Source organism: Ambystoma mexicanum, chromosome 5q (assembly GCF_040938575.1).
Source record: "Ambystoma mexicanum isolate Mex_15411 chromosome 5q, UKY_AmexF1_1, whole genome shotgun sequence".
Classification (NCBI taxonomy): domain Eukaryota; kingdom Metazoa; phylum Chordata; class Amphibia; order Caudata; family Ambystomatidae; genus Ambystoma; species Ambystoma mexicanum.
This window is the reverse complement of record NC_090933.1, coordinates 1,342,401,716-1,342,427,709: the sequence shown is the minus strand read 5'-3', so window position 1 is coordinate 1,342,427,709 and position 25,994 is coordinate 1,342,401,716. Positions and strand designations below refer to the sequence as shown.

Sequence of the window (25,994 nt, the reverse complement as noted above, 5' to 3'; positions counted from 1 at the left end):
TAAACCCATTGGCCCATTCAGAGAACTGCATATAGATTACGCAGACATGGGGGAAAGGTGTAATGGCGCGCGGTACACGATCGTGGTTGTGTGCCCATTTTCAAGGTGGGTGGAAGCAGGACCCTGTGCGCGACCTGGCGCCAAAAGCGCCGCCAAGTTCCTAGTAAGGGAAGTGTTCCCGCGCTGGGGAATTTGTGACGTGATTCGCTCAGACAACGGCACTCATTTTGTGAATGAGCTTTTCAAGGAAGTTACTACATTATTGGGAATAAAACATAAATTGTGTTCGATTTATGATCCCCAAAGTAATGGCGTAGTGGAAAAGATGAACGGACTGTTAAAGGGCAGGTTATCAAAACTATGCTTTTCATTGAAGAAGAATTGGATTTACTGTCTACCCCTTGCGCTATTTGAATTGAGAAATCAGCCAAGCAAAGACCACCATTTGTCCCCGCACGAGATCGTGACTGGGAGACGAATGAACACAGCACACTCTCCACTGCGCGAACACTCAGATGCTCACAGAAGCGCCGCAATATTGGGAGATGAGTTCACAGACTATTTAAGGAAATTGACAAGGGCAGCGCGCGTGATAACAAAGCAACTCTCCCCACCCTTCACTAGAGAAGAAGGAAACGTAACAGGATCTGTCACGGAGCCAGAGCAACAGCTACAGCTGATGCCAGGCGACTCAATTTATGTCAGAAGCTTTGTGCGTCGGTGGAATGCACCACGATTCCATGGCCCATACGAGGTAATATTTTGCACGCCCACGGCAGTGAAGGTGAAGGGCTTGAGGTACTGGGTGCACTTGACCGATGTACGGAAGGCATATAGCAATGTACAAGAGGAGGTAGACGAGGAGGCACAGACAACAGCAAACGATGCAACTGAGCAGAATGTCTGAATATGAACTTGTGTGTGTGTGTTAGCACTGGACTTGAATGGGAGAATAACTGATAAGGATACTTAAAAAAAAAAAAAAAAGTTTCCTTTTTTATCTTGTTGAGTTGTATGTAATTAATGGAATGACCAAATTATGGCCTGTATACACCCTTGTCTGTGAATACCCCTCCCCGCATCCCCACCCGCTTCCATTCCCCGTCAAATATATATTGGCACGGATGGTGCTAGCAAAATGTTTACATGCATGCACTTAATGCACTTTTATATCTCAAACAGGAGCTTCCATGGCATCTAACGGGCAGCCTGCAACGGATAGAATTAGTAGAATGAGAGAATTAGTACATGAGAGATGCAGATATTCGTATGAGTGTGGATTATCTGTATGCATCACATTGTTTTTTATGATAATGTTTGGCCTGGTTACATATTGGTTTGTAGCGTTCATCTCTATCGAGATGAACGAGGGGGGAGGGATTAACAGCACTACTGGGCCCAATACAACTACAAGTGTCAATACTAGGGAAGGTGATTTTTTGATATGGGACGGAACTAAACTTGTATGGGGGTATCATACCACACCATCCAGTGCTGTCATCTTACAAAGAAAAAAGCCACAAGGTGGAATGCAGAACAACACAGTGTCTCCACCAGGGGTATCTAATTACAATGCCCACAGTTTAAATGACCGAAACCCCGTCTGCCATATCATGGTTGTATAACACCCCCACCAGCCAGCCTGCCCCCATACTAAAAAACAACCTGCCAGATAACGTCAGGAAAGAAGAGGAAAAGCTACTAGCAATACACGAAATATTATATGATGAATGGGCCAAGGGGGGCGGGAATGAGAAAGGGGGGTCTAGCTTGTCCCTTGACCAGGGAGTTGGGAAGTACATGAGGAACAAGAACAACAGACGGAAGAGGGAAGCAGGGGAAGCAGGGAGGAGGAAGTATGATGAGTACTATGAACTAGGTCTAGATAAGATGGAAGACCCACGACACCCCCATCAAACAAATAAGTGGTATGCACATATGAGTGCCACAGCTAAACAAACAACAAACGAGAGCTGTTATGTCTGCTCCCTCATCCCTCACGCATCAGGTACACCCAAAGTATTGTTACCCAAAGAGTTGCCAATTATAGATGCCCAATGTCTCCTTCATCTCACGTTATGCAGGATTAAGAACACCTTCCAGGCACACGAAGTGACTTTTCAAATGCTGCAGAACGAGAAAACGTGTTACCCAAAAACGGCAGGGGTGGTATGTTTGAAAGAACCATTTTTTGTAATAGAAGGGACACTTTTTTCTGACAACAAGCGGAAGGATGAAGAAGTAGTGTGCAAAGCGGAAGCACTGAGAGGTGTGGCACCGGAGAAATTGCAGTGGATAGAAGAAACATGTACACCAGTATGGAAAGAACACATTTCAAAACTAACTTGGGTAACGGCCATCGAAAAACCTTTCAAACTACAGAGCGAAATGGACTATGAACTGTGTTTTAAAGGAGAAGGGAGGACCCCCATGTGAACAAACAAGAACTGTAACAAGACCCTCACCATCCCAGATCTAAGAAAAGGGACTGCAGCCCTCATGGACACGTACTGGGTATGCGGCAACCAGGCATACCTACACCTCCCCCCGTCATGGAGTGGCAGCTGCTCAATGGCCACTCTGCACTCAGCCCTAATGGTGATACCAGAAAGCCACATCGATGGGAGCAAAAGGACACAGGAACGCATGCAACAGAGTGTGGCTCAACCAACTGCAGAGTCACAAATGTATGTCCTGTCTTCCGGAAGCAAGGGAGAGGTGCTGACCCGTAACAGACGAGCATCAAATTACATATCAAAGGCATCATCAGAACTATTGGCTCAGATCCCAGACAAATATCGATTATTCAGCTCAGCAGAAACATTTTTTGCCTTGCTCGTCTCAAGTGTCCAAGCAAGGGCAAACGCAAAATGGCTCCAGATAACCCGCTGGGAATTGATTCAGCTGGCAAACGACACTGAAGAAGGGTTCAACATAATAAAGGTGGAACTAAGAGCTTTACGACTGATGACCATGCAAAACAGGTATGTCCTGGACCTGTTGACGGCGATGGACGGCGGTGTTTGCCGAAAAATAGGAAGTGCCTGCTGCACTTTCGTACCTTCTGAAGACGCAGAGAACGGCTCCCTGTCCCATGTGATCGAAGCAGTCCACAACCTAGGAGAAAAAATGAAAATGGAAGGTGGAGCAGAAGACAGTACATGGTTCGATAACATCTTCTCCTGGGTCCCCTCATGGCTTGGAACAACTGTGAAATTTTTGATACCAGCTGTGGTGTTCTTCCTTTTAATTTTTTTCCTGTGCCAGGTGGGTCTTCGAGTTTGTGCAAACGCAGTACCAAATGGTGCAATGATGATGGTGACAATGGGCAACTCACACGGTACAATAAAAACGATGCAAGAAGCACAAGTACAAACAGGGATAGATAACACACCCAGGTACCAACTGGTGCCTATGTACCACGATAAGGATATTGTAGATAAGTTGTGGCACACCACCATCAAAGAGCCCCGTATACTAGAATGGTACGAGGAAGTTTGGGTAGATTTGGAAGGAGATGGTGGATGTATATATCTAACGTGTACCCCAGATGAATACGCCCGGAGAGGTGAGAGCTTAAGGGGGGTGTGCAGAGCATGGATGCCCATCAAAGGAACTCCTGCATGGGATGAGGCGGTGATGGACGAAGCAGAATGTAGGAGGATAGAAGATTTAAAGAATTCGTTACTTAAGTAACGAAAGGGGGAAAATTAGGGGAGGACTGGTCCAGGAGACCCCCCCTCGCCTGCGTTTTCTCCCCAGGTGAGGGCTATGGCTCATTGGGCGTCCCCTCATGCCACCCGGGCCCAGGTGATGGAGGGTTCACCCGCTGGAGACATTGCCCACACGTATTGATTGCCCACATGTATTAAAATTTAGCTAGGCCCAGAAACCATTTTGTCTGGTAAAGATGGTGTGAGCTCAGCGCACTGTAGCGCGGCCCCCACCCTTGGAGAGTTTCAGTCATCCCTGTCGCCGCAGCACCCTGGCAGATCCGCTGCGAGCATGTTCCCACGAACAAGACGGACATGAGCTAGCGTAATACACTAACATTGTAACAGTTCACCTCCCGCAGTGTATCATCGCTCCCAGCATGACCCGGCCAGCAGGCCTGGGCAATGAAAAGAACAGTAAAATAGTCATCAGATGGCAGACAGTCTTTATATATTAATGTTAAGACCACTCGCAAAGTATGCTTTCTTCCACAAAATCCCTTATATTACAAAAGCCTGTAAAATGTATAAATATAAGAAAGCATGCTTCCGTGATATAAGCGATGGCGAGCCCACACCATTGCAGTTGGGTGCTAATAATAAAGGAACGCACCAGGGATCTATTTGTTACGTGTATCACTGGGAAACTTACACTCAATGGGCTTGCGCCATAACTGAACTAATGCTGCTAGAGGACACGAGAAGACGAATGTAACCATACAGAGGGCCTATGTGAAGGATGCACGAGAAGGCGCTTGTCATGTGTGCATGTCTAGGCCCCACATGTGCCACCACCGTCACGAACAGTGGCGGGTTACCTTCTATGTACTCCACCAATCCTAATTCTACCTCACTTACTGCAAATATATATGCATATAACTAAATACTGTACTTGTTAAAACATAATGTACGAATAAGGTGCTCAGACTGGGTATAATCGAGACACATCCAGCAAGGTTTAAATGCATGTTTTGTATTGATTTGAATAAGTATTATAGAGTGTTCAAATGTTTGTGATGTTTTTACCTAAATCGGCAACACACGAGGGAGATACCTTTGTGAAATATGTGCAAGGCCATTCCCCCTCCCACCCTGCAAAGGCTGCCAAGGCATGAGAGCAGAGGCCGCGCCGCGCTGCTTTACCTCCCCCAACCAGACTGGAGCCGCTTCAAAGATTTGTAACCCCCTCTGTAGCACCCAAGGCCGCCGCCCGCCACCTGCATTATTTACAGCCCAGCAGTAAACCTCTGCCTGAACACACGCGCCCCCTCGTAAACCTCACAACCCACCGGACCATCTCAGACTTATGGCCCTGTGCAATCAGGACACCCAACACTTTGATAACACACAGCGGAACATCCATAACAACTTCTAACAAGGCAGAAAGACCTGTACCGCCCGTCCCAGGCCCTGAAGCTTAGCCCCTCGACCTATGGCCCCGGTCAACAGGACACTGGTAACCATGTCCTGACGTATTACCTCCAGACCCCTCACAAGGTACATTCCTCCTGTGTTGCATTAACCTGTAGTATAACCTATTGGAAGATTTACTAAAGAAGATAATATTGAAATGACTGAATGACTGCGGTGTGCATGGCCTAGGGCAAATAAGTCAGGAAAAGACATTCATCTCTGACACTGGCCGCGATGGCACAACAACACCGCCCGGATGAACTCTGCCACCCTGCCAGGCCCAGCCCAACCCACGAGGCTGACCAGTGACGTCTTCCAGCCAAAGCCAACCACATCGCAGCAGCACCTATAGTTAGTCGTCGCCACCCAATCCCCTTGAACTTGTGCCCCCTATAATAGTGTGTAGGTTCTTATGACGTTTTTTGTAAATATATACGCCTGTCTTTGCTATTGTCAGACAGAGCGCTCTCGGAGTTTGCAGAGTTCTTTGCATGCCCTATTCTGATTGATAAACTCCCATTTACGCTCACCCGCACTCTGTCTTGGCCTTATTCCCATTTTGGGAGAGTCCTTCATTGTCTCTCATTGCGGGGAGGATCGTGCTGTTTGGGGACGCTTGCCTTCACCATCTAGGGACCACATGCTCTCAAGACAGCCAGGCCAAAGAAGAAAAAGAGGGTTAATCTTGTACATCTCCGGCAAAGTAATGACCAGCTTTCCTTCAGAGAATCTCTGAAGACCTGGGTGTGGGCTCAGGTCATTTGTCTCCCCCTTGGTTCAATGCAGGGCTTTTTTCCATTCTACTTGGCTTTAGTACAGTGTAGCTGTTATTTTCTAAATGCTTGTTTGTAGAATTGTCATGGATGTTTTCACATAGTGGCATTTTTGAATGGATGTCTAGAGGCTTGTTTGTCGAGCAGACTGCTGCCTATTATGCCTTGTTTGTGCAATATAAAATAAATAGAATAAAATGCAGGGAGCATTTATCATATGCCAGGAGGCCTATGTAGGATGCACAGGAGACTGATGTGGGATAGTGTACAAACCTTTATTGATCTATTGATCCACCAAGACAGGTACAAGATGAATCAAAATCAGACCTGACCGAAGCGCGAGAGCACACTGATGTATGAGAGCGGGGATTGAACCCATCTATTTGTGAAGCTGATTTGAGATAACAAACTTGAAATTATGCAGCGATACGGCCCTGACTTGAAAAAGGCTAGTGGATATAGCCGAAACAGGTGTCGTCACAGAAGGTCAATCAGACCAATTAAAACTGTCTATTTGCACAACTGGATTTGGCGCTGTCTTTTATCTGAGTCTTTTGAATCATATAACCTATCCCGGTGGTTTAATTGGCTTTTTTAACCACAACTCAGACTAGACGCGACTTGGAACTTAATCTTCTATCTTTGAATAATTGTACCCGTAACTTACATCTGTCGCCTTGACAGAATGTGCCTACAAAGCCATAATTTGAATGTAATTGAATCAAAATCAAGTCTCTCCCTGGGTGGGACATCTCGTCTCCCAGCGGGGTTGCAGATTTACCAGGGGTTTTAAAATATGTTGTTCTGACCTTGTTCCTCAATTATATAAAGTCATAACATCAAGTACAAAGTCCCTTGGATTACTTGTTTGTATTGCCACAGTAGCTCTGTCAGGGCAGGGATGGGCCCAGAGTTGTAGCCTCTCCTTATTGGCCCCTTTCGGACACCCTGACAACTCCTCATCTGTCCTTCCTGCTGGGGTTTGGCTCCTCCTCCCGCGTCCTCAGTCTGCCTTGGGCCTGCCCAGCCTCCTTGTGCCTTCCTACCTTCTCTAGCAAGATGGTTGCTCTCTTCACTCTGCTCAGTTTTTGATCCTTCCACCATCTCCAAGCCCCCCTTAATTGTTGCAATCTTCTCTTTAGACATTACAACCTCCTCCACACTTGTTACCACAACATTTCTCCATTAGCACCTTGTAATCACTCCTCCTATCGAACATCAACACTAACCCACCCCGCGCCACAATCTTCTCCAACAACGAACACTTAAACAACTGCCACTGGGTACTTGTCTGTACCAGGGACCTGTAATTCGGTAAGAGCTATGATTGGCTGTCATCTGGGAGTATATCCGAGACTGGTTTGTCTTAAGTGGCTGGATCAAGTCAATAATTGATCTGGTCAACATCTTGTTTTTTTTATTTTATTCACTTAACCTACTCAGTTGCTATGATATGCGATACTGAATTCTTTGCCGTTTCCACTGCATGATTTAGAGGCAGGAAAGTGTTAGGTAAGAATTGATGTAGGACTACACAACCCTTACCTGCTTGCTATTAGGTAACCCACCTTTTGGTATAGGTCTGTACTACACAAGTTGGTAGAGTGACTGAGCAGCCAGGCTTATCTCATGAGGGGTAAATGTGAGCTGTAGAGCTGTAGCAATGAAATTTGCAAATACAAGTAGCCAAGTAATACTTACACTCAAGGTTTCAGTTATAAATAGTTTATTTATTTAACATCAGTTTTTAAATAAGCGTTCTTTAAAAGGGGCAAAATATGTAACAAATATACTTTAAAACACTTTTCCAGAATCAGCACAAGTTAGTAGATACTCTTTAGAGATGCTTATTACACAATTCCTACAACCGCAGGTGACTTCATTCACAAGGACAGTAATGGCATTTAAAGATCACTAATTACACTTTGCAGATTCTGAGATTGCAGAAAGCAAAGGTTAAAGAAAGGAAAAAGGTTGAAACAGGTTCTCAGTATAGGTGAGGACAATTAATCTTCCAAGGAGATTTAGACAAGTCTTTCCCAGCAATAACAGTTTAAAACAAGTCACTGCCTCTGAGGGACAGAAATATTGTCTGCAGGAAGCCAGGACAGCCAAAGTCAACTGGAGCACAGTCTATGGAGCTGAGGCACTTCTTAGATAGTAAAAGAGTTTTGTGGAAATCACTTGTAGGGTCACAAGCTGTTACACTAACAAAAGTAGCCAATGCAAGTCTCAACTGAGAAGAGCAAAGCTAAAGACACGGAGGTAAGTACCCCAACTCTGAACAGTATTTCTGGTTTGAAGAAGAGTGGTCCAGCTGTATTCAGTCCTGTTGCAGCAATGCAGATCCTGGGTTCCTGAGCCTCAGTCGTGGGGACAAGAGGGAGGACTCCTGCGGCAGCAATTTGGTGGTCGTCGGCATCTAAGGGCTCTTTTCAAATCAGCAGAACTTCACGGTTTTTAATCGTGCAGTAAACAGCACCACCACGGATCTCGGATACCTTATGGATTTCTCTGTGACACTGCACTGAAGTTGCTGCGTGTTATCATACACACATTAGATACCTTATGGATTTCTCTGTGACACTGCACTGAAGTTGCTGCGTGTTATCATACACACATTAGATACCTTATGGATTTCTCTGTGACACTGCACTGAAGTTGCTGCGTGTTATCATACACACATTAGATACCTTATGGATTTCTCTGTGACACTGCACTGAAGTTGCTGCGTGTTATCATACACACATTAGATACATTATGGATTTCTCTGTGACACTGCACTGAAGTTGCTGCGTGTTATCATACACACATTAGATACCTTATGGATTTCTCTGTGACACTGCACTGAAGTTGCTGCGTGTTATCATACACACATTAGATACCTTATGGATTTCTCTGTGACACTGCACTGAAGTTGCTGCGTGTTATCATACACACATTAGATACCTTATGGATTTCTCTGCGACACTGCACTGAAGTTGCTGCGTGTTATCATACACACATTAGATACCTTATGGATTTCTCTGTGACACTGCACTGAAGTTGCTGCGTGTTATCATAGACACATTAGATACCTTATGGATTTCTCTGTGACACTGCACTGAAGTTGCTGTGTGTTATCATACACAAATTAGATACCTATGGAGTTTGTCAGACTCCAAAAACAAAGGAAATACATAATCCAAATCAGGTCAAAACACATGAGAGAGTGGAAAAAAGGTCTCGCTCAATCCAGGATTAAAATTAAAAAGTCCTAAAGTCCAGCAAAAGAGCTAGGGGTCTCTAAGGATGAAGGGAATTAGCACAGAAATGAGAATGTTCCCTAACAGTAACCTTTAATAATTCTTTGTTTCATTGAGCGAGCAGGTATCTAGAAACATTGAATCCCCTCTGTGAGAATCTCTTACTGGGGAACAATGATTCCGAGACCTTGCCTCCCGTGCTGAACCTCGTTCTTGCTGCCAAATGGTAGCATGCAGCACTATACAAATACCAATACCAGAAGCGTTTTCCCTACATTGCTAGGTCAGCAATATTACCAAAAAATGTCACGGCAGAACAGCAGCAATGACCGCAGTATGCAATGCTAGCTACTTTATCTTAAAGTGACAACCCAGCCGAAAAACCATGCCATGCCAGCAGCATTTACCATACCGTTCTTTTTCCAGCAGCATTTACCATAGGTTCCTAGCAGGTTTTATATGTTGCCAGCATCCTTTACTATGCCAAACTAGCATGGTTATCACTCTAGGGGCATTACCCATTCTATGCTTACAGCATTTACCATACCATGCCATGCCATACCAGGAGCATTTACCTGGACAGATCATATCAAAATCATTTAAAATACATGTTATATACCAGGAACATGAACTTACAATGCAACACCTGCAGCACTGGAGGGCCATACCAGCAGAATTTACAGTGACGTGCCATGAAAGCAGAACGTATCATAAAAGTGCTCACCAGCCTGGCACTTGCCACAGCCATACCCCCGATTTGAGAGGACTCCTTCCGCACCAGTGGGTCATTGGAAGCGGCCACCCTGGCTTGCTGCATCAGAGACAACGATTTGGTTCTGGTGAGAGGTGCAGACCGTCCTCTGGTGTCGGCAACCCTGGAGCCTTGTCGAGCCTAGAAAAACGAAAGGATGTTTTAATCACCTGTACGATCAGAAGTACAATCCAACTGAATCTAAACCTGTACGGTGTACTCCACTTTGAGAGTGGTTACCTTAACACGTTCTAGTGGAATAGCCACATTACAGCCCTGATACCTTTTCATCCCAAGCTTTCTGCTGAGTTGGCTTTGAGAAAGTTCAACAGCCAAGCAAGTAGGTGTTCCCGGAAGCAGAGGCAGAGCTAAATGCAGCTGTAGTCGAGTAATGACAAAGTAAGGCTGTAGAGAGAACTAGTGTAACGCGTCTCTGAGAATAAGATCTGCCTGTCCCTAACCCTACAAGACAGAATCCTTGAATGCATTCTACTTATGATCAGGGAACCGTGGTGCCACACTCGGACATGTGCCTGCGACTCTTGGTGCGTTTCCTACTCAGAAGCAACAGGTCAGTAGTCACTGTGCTCTGTGGGTGAAATGGAGTGTGAAGAATCAGATATAGCTGAGCATACCATTTAAAATAATGCTTTGGGTGTAAACCAAGGTGGCAGTAGGGTTGCATGGAACTGCTATAATATACAAGCTTTAAATAACATTCCGATAGCCATGCACCGAGCAATTAGAAGTCTGTCCTTATCAGGATTTACTTGAAGTTTATGAAGTAATACCCAATCCTAATAAACCCAGGATCCTGAAGAGAGCTGTGAAGGCTTTGAAACACATACAGCCAGATGACAGTATACAGAATTGCTGCTTATAGAATTGTTACAAAAATTGGCTGCAGCAGCACAAATATCAGCAGCTCCTACTTGATACACAAAATATGCTTGACACAAAAAAATACTCAAAGTTCTGGTACACAATTAAATCAGGTGTGGGTTATCAAACTAGCGCCCAGGTAAAGCCTATTTCCAAGGGGAAATGTATTTCATAAAGAACATATATGCAAATAATAGTGGCAATTCAACCTTGGCTATTCAGTCTCCTGATATACCTTAGTCTTTGGAGAGAGGCCCGGACACTGTATAACTCTAATCTCCCGCAGCAGTAACTCCAGGGCCTTTGGTCCGGATGGTATAGCCACAGTGGTGCTTAAAGGAAATATACACTTTTGGGCTAATACATGGTTAGCTATTTTTGACAAAAGTGATTGCACTGAAAAGAAATGCCAGAATCTTGTCTATGCTCCATCATAGTGGCGATTTACAACAGGGCCCTGTGTTGATCCGACAAACTACAAGCTGATAGCGCTGCTAGACGTTCCTTCAAAGATGTTCTCTGCCCTGCTCGTTTGAGATTCACAAGAATGGGCTAGAGTGACCTGGGGATTGGACGTCTTTCCGACTGTTATTTGTAAGGAAGTGGGGATGACTACCAATGAATGGTTTCATCCTCAGCCTGTTCATAAAGTAGTCTATGGAGAAGTCTAAGCTGCTATATATTGTATATATTGAATTCTGCATGACTTTTGATAGTATTGACAGGAGCAGACTGTGGGTTAAACTTCAATCTTGGGATTGTCCGCACCTCTGTTAGATATGCTTATTGACTTACATACAAACACCTTTGTTCGAGTGAGAGTAAATAGGCAGGGCTGTCTCTCTGCCCCTATTCAAAGTAAGCACAGCCTGAAAGAAGGCTGTTGTCTGGCGCCCCTTTAGTCTAATTTGTTTATTTCAGACATGGCCTCTGCCTTTGATAACACCCACTGTTTCCCACCTTCTGTAGATGGTATTCCATTGAACTACTCATTATATGTGGATGATATAGTCCTGATGGACCATACTTCCCATACGCCTTCAGCGACAATTAGCAGACTTGGAGACATACACAAAGGCCAGTGGTCTGACCATAAACATAACCAAAACAAATGTTTTCTGTTTCCGGCCAGGGAAGAAAAATCCTCCTGTCAATTTGAACTGGTACCTGTAAAATAAACTATTAGAAAGAGTTGGAAATGTATCTACTTGTGTTTTCATCGGTTTGAAACTAAGAGTGAAATTGAACTTTTAAACCATAAAAAGTCAAAGATGATCCCTCTGGCCGCCAAGTGACAAGGGGCAAGCTCAACCTATATTCGACTGAATCTGGTGTGATATGGAAGAATCTGGCGATGTTAGTCAAAATTGCTTTTGCAGAAAGGCTTTCAGTTTGGTTGTATTTGAGGCAATTAATGGACAAGCAGCTCAGTAAACCTTTCAATAACTGGGTTTCAAAGTGTGCAGATTGCATGACATATTATGGTCCAACTCTTGAATTGCAGCAGGCGTCCTCGGATAAAACAAAAGAAAAACGGTGGGAAATTGATTGGATTAACACCATTGAAGGTCCGTGTGTAACGACTGTATTCCGGCATGTTGCCAGATGTTAGGCCTGCAGACGTACTCCCTTATTATCTGCAAAAGATTCCCAGGTCACTAATGGCATAAGCAAATGTTGCATTTACGTTTCAATCTTTTTCCCCAACAAAGAAATGTTGGGATCAAAGGAGGGGATTGAACGCACCCAGAGGATCTGTAGGTATTGCAAAGAAGAGGGAAGGTTTAAGTTACTTATCTGTAACTATTGTTCTCCAGCATGGGTCTGGCATGGATTCACAGTCAGATCATCCTTTTCTAATATAGCCACTGGCTTTTCCCATCCCAGGTATTCAGCGGCTTTCCCCTTCACTGGCTTCTAGCAAAGTATGTCTCTGGTGAGGTGGCCAAGCCACTAGCCTCTTTAAGGGGTCAAATAGATTTCTCATTCTAGATTCTTCGGACGCCAATTCTTCAGGCACATTTGGAGTACCATATTCATAACCAAAGGGTACATCCTGCTCTTCCTCCTCTTCAAAAATGGACCCAATGGTCCTAAAGAAATCAGCCTTGGCAAGGGCTTAAAAGACTTTGATGCCTTGACCAGAGGCTTTGAAATCCTCGAAGGCACTGAAAGCGCAAACAGCCTTGAAGGTATTGAAGGTGTTAAAGGCTTCAATGGCTTAGAATGCTTCGACAGGAAGTACGGGCTTCAAAGGCCCCGGTTCTTGACCCATGTCGAGGAGACTTGCTGCGCAGGATCTTTGGCAGAAGTGGTAGCTGTAGACACTCTGCCAGTCTTACCAGACACAGTGGGCTCTGAAGCCTTCTTGGACTCTTTCTGTGAGGCGTGCGGGCTGCCTTCAGAAAACCCCCCAGCATTTGTAGACACATTTTTCCCAGTCACCGGGGGGTGCCGACTTTCTTGGAAAACGGACGTATCTGGCAGGAGAGGAGTCAGACAAAGACGGACGCAATCTATGGCGTTTCTTCACTTTTTTCAACAGCAGCGGTACAGGGATTTAGTTGCTGGTCTTCTTGCCAAAAGCAACACTTCCATTACGTCTTCCGGAAGGTCCCAATCCTTATATCTCACCCTTTCAGATACCAGGCGTCAAGGTTGAGAGTCCTGATCTCTGGGTGACGAATGTGACCTCCCTCTTGCTAGAGTAGGTCCACTCTTTGGGGAAGACGAATTGGAGGGCAGATGGCCATTTCCAGAAGGTCCGGCTACCATGTTCTCCCGGTCCAATCCAGAGCAATAAGGATCATGGTTTTCCCGAACTTCCTCAACCTCCTGATTACATAAGGAATGACGGGAACTGGCGGAAACTAATGCACTAGTGGAAATTCTCAGTCCATCACAAGCACGTCCCCTAGAGCTCCTCTTTGGGGAAATTCCCTGGATCAGAACAGCTCGCACTTCAGGTTGACATTGGCCACAAACAGATCCACTTGAGGGGTTCCCCAAAGGGCAATCTATTGAAGGACTTCCTGAGCTAGTTCCCATTCGTGGGAGATTGTGCTCTGCCTGCTCGGAGCGTTCGCCGCCGTGTTATTTTCTCCGGCTAGATGAACTGCCAGAAGAGTTATTCCGTCCCTTAGTGCCCAGAACCAGAGCTGCATTGCCTCTCTGCACAGGGGCAGTGATCCTATGCCCCCTCTCTTGTTGAGGTAATGCATGGCCACTGTGTTGTCTGTCATTATCAAGAAGACACTTTTCCACCGTAACGAGGGCAGAAAAACCATCAGCGCTAGTCTGATTGCCCTCAGCTCCAATAGGTTGATATGGTGTCTGGACTCCGACTGAGACCAGTGTCCGCTTATTGAAAGCTCTCTCATGTGCGCTCCCCATCCTGAGAGGGAGGCGTCAGTCACAACTGTCGTCTCTGGCCATGGTTGCCAAAACTGTTTTCCTTTTATTACCTTCTCTCGGCTGGCCCACCACAAGAGATCCTGGCCGACCTTTTTCGGGAACTGGAGAAGGTCTGTCATTCTGCCAGAGAATTGAGACCACCTGGATCTGAGAGCCCACTGAAGGGCTCTCAGTCACAGATGGGCTCTGGCACCAGAAAAATGCAGTATGCCATGAGGGCGAGCAACCTTAGGAAGTCATATGCCAGAAGATGTTGGGCACTTTGACATTTTTGGACCATATGCAGAAGATGTCCCTTTACTCAGGTGGCAAAGCTTTTCCCCCAAGGCTGAATCCAGGACTGCTGCAATAAATTGAAGATTCTGAGAGGGTGTCAAATGGGACTTCTTGAAGTTCAGGGAGAAGCCCAGCTCGTGGATAAGGTGGCAGGTTCTCCTGAGATGACCCCGACACTGTTGCGGAGAAACAACTTAGATCAGTCAGTTGTCCAGGTAGGGGTAGATGTGAATACCCCCTCAGACTTGCTGTGACTACTGCCATAAGCTTGGTAAAAACCCACAGGACGGAGGTCATCCCGGATGGCACAACTCGGAACTGATAATGAGAACCGCCACCGCGAACCTCAGGTACTTTCTGTGCTTCTGGTGTATCGGCACATGAAAGTAAGCCTCCTGAAGGTCCAATGACACCAACCAATCCTGAAGTCGAAGGGCCTTCCAAGATCGGTCGCACTCCTCCGTCCTTCTTTGGGATTAGAAAGTAAGGAGAGCCCCAACCTTGGTTCCTCTCTGCTACAGGTACCAATTATATCGCACCTTTCTCCAAAAGGGTGAAAATCTCCCGTTGGAGGAGCGGATCTGCAACCAAGGTTGATGTTGTTCTTGGGGGGCAACCGGGAGGTCTTTTCAGGAATGGCAGGCAGTATCCGTCTGCTACTGTTTGTAACACCCATGCATCCGAAGTTATGTTTCGCCAACTCTGGACATGGTAAGAGTCTGCCCCCTACCACATTTCTGTGATTGAAGGAGTCATTTTGCTGCTACACCTGCAGCTGAGGGCAACTCTGCAGGTGCTGAACGGGGAGTCCTTCCTCCTCTACCTCTTCCACGATAGAGTCTTCTTTGACCTCTTTGTGGAAACTGACCTCTTCCTCTAGATATAGAGGAATAGAAACGAAAAGAACGACCTCTCCATCCTCCTGTAGATTGAGGTTGTCTTATTGCTGCACCTAAAGATTTTGCTGCAGCCCTAAAAGCTTCAGGTTTTGCAGACTGCTATCCGCCTTCGCACCAAACAGAGAAGTACCATCAAATGGCATGTCTAGCAGATGTGCCTTGACATCTGCTGAAAATCCAGATTTTCTTTACCAAGAAATACCTCCAAGTATTGTGCTGGCAGCCATGGCGCTACTAGTCGAGTCCACTGTATCTAAACTTGCTTGAAGAGATTGCCATCTTGTATCAGGCTTAAAAAAAAACTCTCGCCTCTCCCTCTGGTATGTGTTCTGCTGCTAAAGCAGCTACACCCCAAAGGGTATGTGTATATTTCGCTAATGCACTGGTAGGATTGGTAGATTTTAATGCCATACTTCCTGCAACAAAAACTCTTTTACCCAAAGAGTCAATCCTCCGATCTTCCTTATCTGCTGGAGCAGAAGGATAGGCTGCAGACTTTGAAGATGCTGTTGCCGCTGAGTCACTAAGCTTTCAGGCGATGGGTGCCTGTTAAGAAACAGAGGATCTACAGAAACGGTCTTGTATTTTTTTGTTAATAACTTATTAACAGACTGAATAGAATCTGGTTTCCACCGGTTTTCCATTACCTTTACTCCCAGGGCTGCATGGAATGGTAATACAGCTTCCCTAATGGGCCCACTGTCTAAGGTATCAGTTAGATGATCAGTTGCTACAGTGGTTGCAGGTCTGGACCATCCCAGATAATCAGCTACTTTACCAATAACCCCCCTATAAGGAGGATCAGTATAACCAGATATCTCAGCATTTCCAAATTCTGTTTCTGGTGAGGTTTCCCAACTACTGGTTTCCCTTCATGCTTCCAAAAGATTCTGCATCATGGACTCATCTGAAATTAATTCTTCTGGAACATTTGGAGTTGCATACTCATACCCAAAAGGAGGTTGATCCTCTTCCTCCTCATCATCTTCAGATATAGAACCCATCTGCCTAAAGAAATCAGGTCTTGGAATGGGTTGGAACAATTTAGGCTCAGGAATAGATTCTACAATCTTCGAGAGCGAAGAATGCTCCGATGAGTTTGAAGGCTTCGACGGCTTATTCAAAACTGTCGTCAAATGTGTCTACACCTTATGTTGCTTCAAAGGCTCAATATCAATTATATGCCTCAAAGATTCATGTGACAAACATTTTGATTCCTTCGTAGAAAGCTTTGAAACCGTTGGTGAATGTTTCGAGGTAACAGGCACTGGCTTTTTCTTGTGCGTCAAGGAAGATTCCTTCAATTTATGTTGAGAAACCCCTCTTCTCAGGCTCTTAGGCGCACGAGAAGGGGACACATGGGACTCCCTACTGGTCTCAATAGATGCTGAGGGGTGGCCACTTTTCTCTGACCCCTTTAGAGGAACACTCAGAGGAGCGTGTTTTTAAAAAATGTCTAAATGTTTTAAGCTGAAGTTTTCCAACTCTGCTGGAGTCGAGTTCTTCTTTGGGAAACTAACACTTTCAGAAGAGGAAGATGAAGATGACGAGGAGCTGCAACGCCGTTTCTTACCCTTTTTATAGGAAGAGGAAGACAAGCGGCGTGAACCGGACCTCAACGTCTATGTTTTGAACTTGTTTTTACAGGAGAAACATCTCTTGAGTCAGAGGAAGATTCCCTCTTAGAAGGAGTAAGGGCCGGGGAATAGGTGAGGGCTTACCTGCATAGAGTATCCCTTCCTTTCCTGCAAGGCCTTAACTGTCATCGGCTGACACGAGCCACAGTCATCGACCTTGTGGCCCGACCCCAAGCACCACAGACAAACACAGTGCGGGTTTGTAATCGACATCTTGGCTGCACAGTCCAAACACCGCTTGAAGCCAGTCTTCGGTGTGGAGGCCATTCTTGAAGTAAAACGTACTTTAATCGTTGAGGCGAGTAGCTCTGAAGCACACAGCAATGCATAAAAGCAGAACTGAGGTAACGGTCAGCCTGCGTGCCAATATATATAAGCATTGACGTCACAAAGGACGCTACGAAGACCGCTGAGGACCAAGATTCAACGCTGCTGGACGCTCGACCCTATGACATGTCTTTCCAAAGCAAGCTGCAAGCAGACTTGAATATATCAAGGATGAGAAATGCATGGGAGGACACAATCCTTTCGAAAAGCTTATTCTTTCCTCCACTAGATGGTACTGCAGGCTGCAGCCTGGGGGTAGAGTTTGTAATGAATCGGATTAACAGTTTTCAACATTCAACAGTTTTAAGTAAACCATCTAGATTTACTCTTCTAAGAAATTATATAGCTCTGACAGGGTACTCTTTTGCCGTACCTATTAAAAACTCAAGCTAATTTCCTTTATTTCAGGTAAGGATTATGGAACCAAAGGATGCAATACCATATGGTATCAGAAAGCACATTAAGACGAACAGAAGATTAGCAGAAGCAGGAGACTGGCAGAGCAGAGCTGCAGAATTTATTGGGAGATTGCAGGAGACGGATGGCAGACAGGGGAGCAATTATCCTGGCATAGAGTTTGTGCCACCTACGCATAGAGCTCCATTAATGAAAAGAGGTTTGACCCTTCCATGGTCTGATTTGCAAATCGACTATATTGGGCGTGTAAAAGGATCAGCCAGAGGAAATAAATATTTATTAACGGTGGTTTGTCTGTCCAAGTGGGTGGAATGTATTCCCGCACCGGATTGCAGTGCACGACAGCTCAAGTTGGCAGGAGAAAAGAGAGAATAAACAACATCTTTGGACATTGCTGAAGGCCCAGATAGGATGCATAAAAGATTAGACATAGGAAACCTGATTTATTTACAGACAGGCCAACAAAAAGAGAAATAACAGAAAAGGCGTGTTACAGTATCACCTCCCAGTAGCACTGTGTTCGTCCTGAACCCGGGAAAAGTCTCTGAGAGGTTGCCGGCTGTCCTGGTCCACCAAGGATCCTTGGATAAGCCCTGCATTCTCCTCCACCAGCTGAAGGGATATAAGGTGCATATATTGCATGCACGTTTTAGCTTGTTCATTTTATTTTGATTATTTATTTTAATTATGGTTTAGTTTCCTGTAGCCGTTGGCTGAGGCTGCCTGGCCTCATCGCATACTGGGGCTCGCACTCGGTCACTGCCTAATTTTTAGTTCTGACTCGCACTCGCATTTACTGACTGCGGTCAGTCTGTCCGCGTTGCCTATTGACAGCTACACGGGATTGGCTACTGTTTAGCTTTAGTCTATGTGTGTGCCGGTCCTCGTCAGATATATCAGGTATGGCTGCTGGCCCGTGTTTTTCTTTATTGAATTATATTTTGGTGTTGCTTTTTCAGTAAAGCGATCTATTTTACAAACAACAAAGCTATTGCACAAAATCTATTCAACAAACAGAGGAGACAAGGGGAAAACCATGAGCCCTGAAAAAGTCAAGTTGGATGAAACAAGAAACGTATGAAAGTTCTTCAATGAACTACATTAAAAAAAAAGATTAAGTGTATCAATTTCACTCAATACATCAGACCACCTCTACAGATATGGGGTGTATCAGCCACTTGTACTGCCTGAAAATAGACAAATAGTCCCAAAAAATTTAAATAAGTAGTACAAAAAAAAGGAAACAGCCACATAGAGCCTTGTGCCCCTGCTTTCATCCACACAGCTCCATTGATATGTTTGGACCTGTAGTGTACGTAGTGCCACAGAAATAAACTACTATTATTATTATTGCCTGATTCACAGAAGTAAACATGCATCTTTGAATGGGCATGAATAATTAGGTACAAAGAAATAATTATTACAAAACATTGTTTTCCAGTTAAAACATGTTTTTACTCGCTTATAAAATACTCCCATTGGGAATTGGACTTCCTTTTTTACTTCCTAAAAAATCATTTGAATCCCAGTTTTAAAAAATCTTGGAGCACTGCTCAATGCCTTTGCACCGGTTGCAGGCACATGGCCTACAGTAACAGTTTTAGTACGTCCTTTCTTCTTTTAACATTTATTCATGACTTTATATGATCACATTGTTGGTGCCCTGTGTACTCACCATGCCAACCGTTTTTGAAGTCAGTAATGTATGTATTTTGTTTAATTTATTTTAGCATTTAGCCTGGATTGCAAAACTTTCGCTAGCCACAAACACTTTACAAAAATAATATAAAAGAAAAACATTTCCTAACAATTTAATAAATTCATATAACAGTCACATCAACCTTGTTATACAATCAATTGATCCTTCAATATCTCAAAACAAAAATTAGTTCACTAAAATTCGAATTCACCACCTTGCACATATAGAAATTTACCATAAATAAATGTCATAGCTGCCCAGCTCTTAAAACATAGATCCCATTAAAATCTTAAAACATTTACCGTAAATAACCATCAATCAGTGCTGCATAAAACATCTCTCTTATAAACTGCTCCAGAAATTCTCCTCAAGTAATAAAAATTTTCATCAAAAATTCTACTACTGCCAATATAAGGCTAACATGCGCCCCACAAAACCTTCATGATCAACCAGTCGTCCGGATCTAATACTTCATACCGAGCTATAAATCTATCCAGATACAGACTCCTGGTTTTAGCCAAATAATCACAAGTCAATAACAGATGGCGAGTCGTTTCTTTTACTAATGGATTCAGACAAAACCTGCAACATCGAGAGCCATCCCCTTTCTTTTGCAAGCGTAATACCTCTCTAGTAGGAAGTAGGTTAAGTCTCAATCTTAAATAAAGTTACTACCTTTCATAATTGGAAATCTTTTCAAATAATTAGGCAGCTGATACATAGATTTAACTTCCTTATTAAAATTATTAAACAATGTATAACCCCTACATTGGGTCTGAGTTTTGACCAAATCTTTTTTCCATTATTTTGATTTTACAGCGACCGGATTTTGGAGCAACAATTCAACCGTCATGCCAGCTTCGACTAATAAGGCAAGACAATCATTTTCCCAATGCGAGAGCTCCCCATCTCTGTCACTCATCATAGCATCATTTAAAATAGAAAACAAGGAGTTAAAGCCTGCTTCCAGGCACTTTCAGTTTGAAGGCAAAGCTTTCCAATGAACCATTATTTTTAGGGAGAGGAGCCCCCCCCCTCGCAACAAATTACCTGCATCGGAGTACTTTTGGGGACTCCCAGTACTTTCTTCCAATATATACCCTCTAAAAGTCTCCAATTCACACTAAAATTATATGAGGCAACCTCTGTCCCGTAAATCAGAACTGCTACAGCCTTTAACTTATAAAAGTTAAGCACCAGCAATATCAAAAAGTGACCAAATTTGAGACCTATAGCAGCTCCCTGGGCCGCTAATGCTTTTGCTTTCAGTTTTAAGCTCTTTACATACGGGGCATTGTTGCCCTTACTGTTCAGCAACAATCCCAAATACTTATACGTGTCAACCTTTAATAATGGGAGTTCAGCAAGATGCCATGTAAATGTAGTTTTCTTTGTGGATTTGCTAGATTTCAAAAGCATAATATTAGATTTTGCTGCATTTATTTTGAGGTTATTCGCTTGAGCATAACTGTGCAGTGCAGAAAGCTGCCATTACAAACCTATTGGAGCTAGGTCTAGGAAAACTAAATCATCAGCGTACAATTGAATTGAATGGGGTGACCGCCAACTCGTGGAGGAAATTTCTTCACTCGTTGTTTCAGAGATTTTTTCAGATCAGAAAAAACATGTTAATCAAAGCAGGGGCCAATATACACCGCTGCTTCAGACCTCGATGAGTGAATATTGGTTTGGAGAGTATGCCTTCCTGGTTAAGTTTAATTTGCAGGGAAGTGTCAGAATAAAGATTGATTAATAGCTCTAATAAATAAATAGGACTTTTCTATGCAGCCAATTTGGCCCATAGCAACTCTCGATCCACACTATCAAAGGCTAAGCAAAATCTGTGTAAGCCACATACAGAGCTGTGGCTTCTATCAGAACTCTTCTTAAACAATTAACCCATTAAGTGACGTCCTAGTCCCTTGTCAAAACCTGATTGTCTAATATCGGATATGGCACTTTTCTCCACCCATTTTCAGAGCTCATTTAGGGCCAAGGATGCAAAAGATATGTGCGGGGCATCAAATAAGGCAATAGGCCTATAATTTATCGGGTCCAGGCGATATCCTTTTTAGTTTTAGCTATAAGGTGGCTCTGAAAGCGCTACCTTTAAGCCGAAACTATTGTCGTTAAAATAAGAGCTTTAACATAAGAGCTTCAAATAGGGGCTTTAAATGAGGGTCTGTAATGCGTTCACTGCAGATGAAAAATGATAATGGATTGGTGTTGCTTGGCTATGTGTCCCACTCATTTAACGCCCATCTCTAAGTGAAATCTATATTGATCTATTTTGCATTTATTTCAGCGCCCAAAATCCAGAGGCATCTAGGTGCTAGTTACAGAAAGTGTGTAGTACAGTAGAGAAGTGCAAGAGTACTCATAGCGGTTACAGACAGAATAAGTGAGTGTATACAGACTATCAAAGCCTCATCTCATGTGCAGTGGGCTACATCAAGTGTAATAGGCACGATGTGACATAATACGGGTGTACAGATTGGGAAAGCCTCACCTCATGGTGTGGGGGGCTACATCAAGTGTAATAGGCAAGATGTGACATAATACGGGTGTACAGATTGGGAAAGCCTCACCTCATGGTGTGGAGGCTACACCAAGTGTAATAAGCAAGATGTGACATAATTTTTTAAACATTTTTTTATTTGATATGGATAATACAATCATCCTTTCAAATATGTATAAAAACAACACAGAATTATTTACATTTTAAACGTCTTACACTTTTTGCATGCATATCTTAATTTAACATTTTTGAAAACACATTTTGTGAGGAAAATCTGCACTTTGCTAAAACAGCCAAATACAATGGGCACAATAACTAATCAATGGCACTGCTAAACACAAATAAAACGTACGGAAAAACAACCAGTATTACATACAGACTTCTTCAAGATGACATTTGGGAAAGATAGCATCTAGATAGCGGACCATGGCCACCCTCATTCCCAAATCAGGATTATTGGTTATGTAAGACCATATATTGTCCATCGACATAAGATGGTATTTAGTCAAGCTGCATCTTTCAAAGTGCGTCATTCTTTGCTCAGCAAGCATTGGACAATATAAAATACAATGATCCAAGGTTTCTTTTTGTGTTTTGTCTAAACAAAAGCGACAATTATTCCGATCTTTTTGGATCAAGTTTCGTCTTGCCAATACCTCGGTTGTTAGCCAAAGATTTAGGTGAAACCTGAGAAATTGTCTGATATAAGGGCTCGGGCATTTCAACAGATAGAACGCTGTTGAATACAAAGCTTTAGTATCCAAAACACGGCTGTCAAAGTCCTTATATTTTAAACAGACTACGATTATATATCCAGTCGTGCAAAGAATGTTTTTGTTTTGCACGAACCGGATTAGATATAATCAAGTCTAGCGTGATGGAAGCATCAGCTAGAGTATCAAGAACTATATTACACCAGTTCTTAGTAAAGGCATGATCCCATGCTAGAAGATGTGCTAAAATGCCCAGCAGACCACCAGAGGACAGACCCAAAATGGCTTTCCTGAATAAGCCACACATCCTCCATTTATTGTGAGATTCTAGGGATGGAATTACCAACTCATACCGTATTAATGGTAGAGGCATGCCCTTGGGCAGTTGTAAGAGTTGTTTGCAAAATCGAGCCTCTAAGGTTTGCCAGCAGTTGTGTTTCTTAGACGATATAGTTTCAGTTCCATAGCATAAGGTAGGAATCACTTTTTGTTGATAAAATAAAAGTATATGTTTTAACGTGAATTTTCCATATTTCTTCTTTAGGACTTTGGCCTGAGTGATTAACATACAAAGTTTGAGTTGGATTTCATCTTCCCTTTCCTGGGAGGTTGTGGAGGCCTGGATGGTAACACCAAGGTATTTATAATGGTTAACTTGAGATAAGAGGACCTTTTGTAAATGCCAACAGTGAGACTTGACTTTCAATTTACCATGCGTTTTGCATACCATGGTTTGTGTTTTTTGTGTATTAATTATAAGATTGTTGGTCAATACATATGATGCCAAACAATCGAGCAGATTGTGTAGCCCAGAGGGGGTCTGAGAAATGAGGGGGTCTAAATCATCCGCATAGACCAGATGGGTTATGATATGGGGTCCAAGTTTAGGAGAGTCACCGTTAGTGGCTCGTAATCTGATTCCCAGATCAAACAGAAAGAAGTTGAAAATGGATGATGCCAAAATACAGCCTTGCTTAAGACCTCTTGCAGTTTCGATGATGGATGAAAGTTTTCCTGCCATAGAAAGTCTGATTTGAATAGTTGTGTTGGTATGAAGCAACATGACTAGGATCAAGAGAGAAATTGGACACTTAAGTAAGATTAGTTTCTGGTGTAAAATGGACCGGTCAATAGAATCAAATGCAGCTTTGAAATCTATATAGACCAGATAAAGAACGTGATTCTTGTCTGCATATTTGGATTTGAAAATATTGAGGGTCAAAAGATTAGGACAGGTCCCAAGACCAGCAAGAAAGCCCCGTCTGGAAAGGGTCTCTTAAGTTGTTTTGTAGCGTCCATAAATTGAAGTGCCTGAGAATTATTCTAGCAAATAAATGTCCAGGAGCGTCTAATAACGCTATAGGCCTGTAGCTGGCCGGAGAGGAACGGTCTCCCTTCTTATAAATGGGGACTATTATCGAGTGGGTCCAAGATGTGGGCAAACATTGTGTGGTGTTAATGGTAGTAAAGATCTTATGTAAAATCAAGGCCCAAAGATCAGGATGGGTTTTAAACATTCGATTTGAAAGACCATCAGGGCCTCAACCACCAGAATTGCTCATCTTAGAAATGTAAAATTTGATGTCATGCAGGTCAAGAGAGATGAAAGGCACTTTGTGCATCAAGTGTTGCCATGTAGGGGGAGTGTAAAGGGCGAGCACACAGAACTGAACAACGATTGATCCATTTTAATTCAGTTACAGCACTAGCTTGTAAAACAACTTGTGGGGGGCGAGTGATTTTGTTTTGTTTATTAAAGACCATACTCCTACTGCAGTTTTAGATTGAAAGGAGGACACTATGGCTTCCCCGTCAAGCTGGTACATCTGCGCTCTAAGTGCCTTGATAGCATTTTTATGTCTGGTCCTAATAGTCTTCAGAATGGTGGTTCTGAGTGCAACCAGTACATGCATGGCCTGTTGTTTCATGGCCGAGTGTGAGCTTTTCATTGTTGGACCTGAGAATTGAAAACATGAAGTCTGGGGCCAGGCTTCAAGAGCCCATCACGAAGTTTTGGTGTTTTGGAGGACTGGAAATGCTGCAGCAAATTATAATAGTGAATGATTTCACGATCATGGTAATTTTCCAGGGCTCCATTTAGCTCACACAAGGATTGAGGAGACCATCAGAGTCGATTGCCTCCATTATTGAGTGCTAGATGTTCATGATAGTGAATGTCATCGGACCTGGCACCCATAGGATGAATCGTCCACTCAGTAACTAATTAGTTATGGTCGCTGTTATCATTAGCAAGGACTTGGAAGTTGTTCATACTCCAAACATTGAGGCATTCACAAAGATATAATCAATTGTGGACGTACTACATCCTCTCTTCCAGGTAAACTTGGGTGGTGTATCAGATGGAAAAGCTCCATTGAGCATAATTAGGTCATAATTGGAGACCAAGGCCAGCCATTTAGTTAGTCTGGATTTATTATTGGCTCGCGGAGTGAAGCAATCTAAATTTAAATCACCCGCAATGATTACATTAATAACCGAGGAATCAAGGGCAACCAGATCAAGTAGTTCTGTAAGGGCCTTAAAGAAGCATCCATCGGATATACCAACCACATTCCAATAAACATGAATTAGTGCATATTCAATATTGTGAATAGTTAATCTAACCATCTGTACATACTGATTTGGGCAACATCATTCTTGGGCAACTATTCCACGGCCCATCCTGATGGCTATTAAGAGGCCAGAGGTAGGTCTACCAGATGTCCCACGTTGAGCTGGATCAAGAAAGACATCATGGTGATCCCACAGTGGGGCCGATGTCATCCACGTTTCTTGAAACAGAAGTATGTCATGGAACAAAAGACAATTATTATCATTGTTGATTAGATGTGAGAAACCTCTGGTGTTCCAGCTAATGAGCGATATGGATTTCGCATTGATTTCAGATGCTAGCTAATTTGGCTGCAAGCCTGTGAGATGTTGATGACCAGTTGAGGTAAAAGCCTGCTGAGTTTGATGACCTTGGGAAACATACTTACAATTAGCTGATGAAGAGATGGTTTGATCTGTGGCTAACATGTTAAGAGTGTCAATTGATAGAACAAAGCCCAGGGAGAGAAGTTCAGCTCTGGCCATCCATATTAGATTTTGGATAGCTCTTGAATGAATCCAAATTCTGACAGAATTGACATTGTGCTGATCTAGAAATTCTATTAGTGCGATGTCAGTTGAGCTAATATCTTCGAGCGAGCGAATGTCAGAAAATATAGCCAAAAGGGTGCTTCTATTCAGAATGTATTGGGTGGCAGGACTGGGTTTGCAAGCCAAAAGTAGCGAATAATTAGCTGGAGGTTTAC

The 25,994-nt window shown here is 43.6% G+C and overlaps 1 protein-coding gene across 2 annotated transcripts in view; it reads right to left on the bottom strand.

The window, feature by feature from the left end:
* MAPK15 (mitogen-activated protein kinase 15) overlaps positions 1 to 25,994 on the bottom strand; it is a 396,607-nt gene that overhangs the window by 82,397 nt on the left and 288,216 nt on the right. The window contains exon 15 of one of the 2 annotated variants that reach the window (XM_069621971.1): positions 9,869 to 10,036. In XM_069621971.1, coding sequence (XP_069478072.1) covers positions 9,869 to 10,036 — 168 coding nt within the window. Of the gene's footprint in view, positions 1 to 9,780; positions 10,037 to 25,994 lie in introns of both variants that reach the window. The other variant, XM_069621972.1, reaches the window with a different exon arrangement.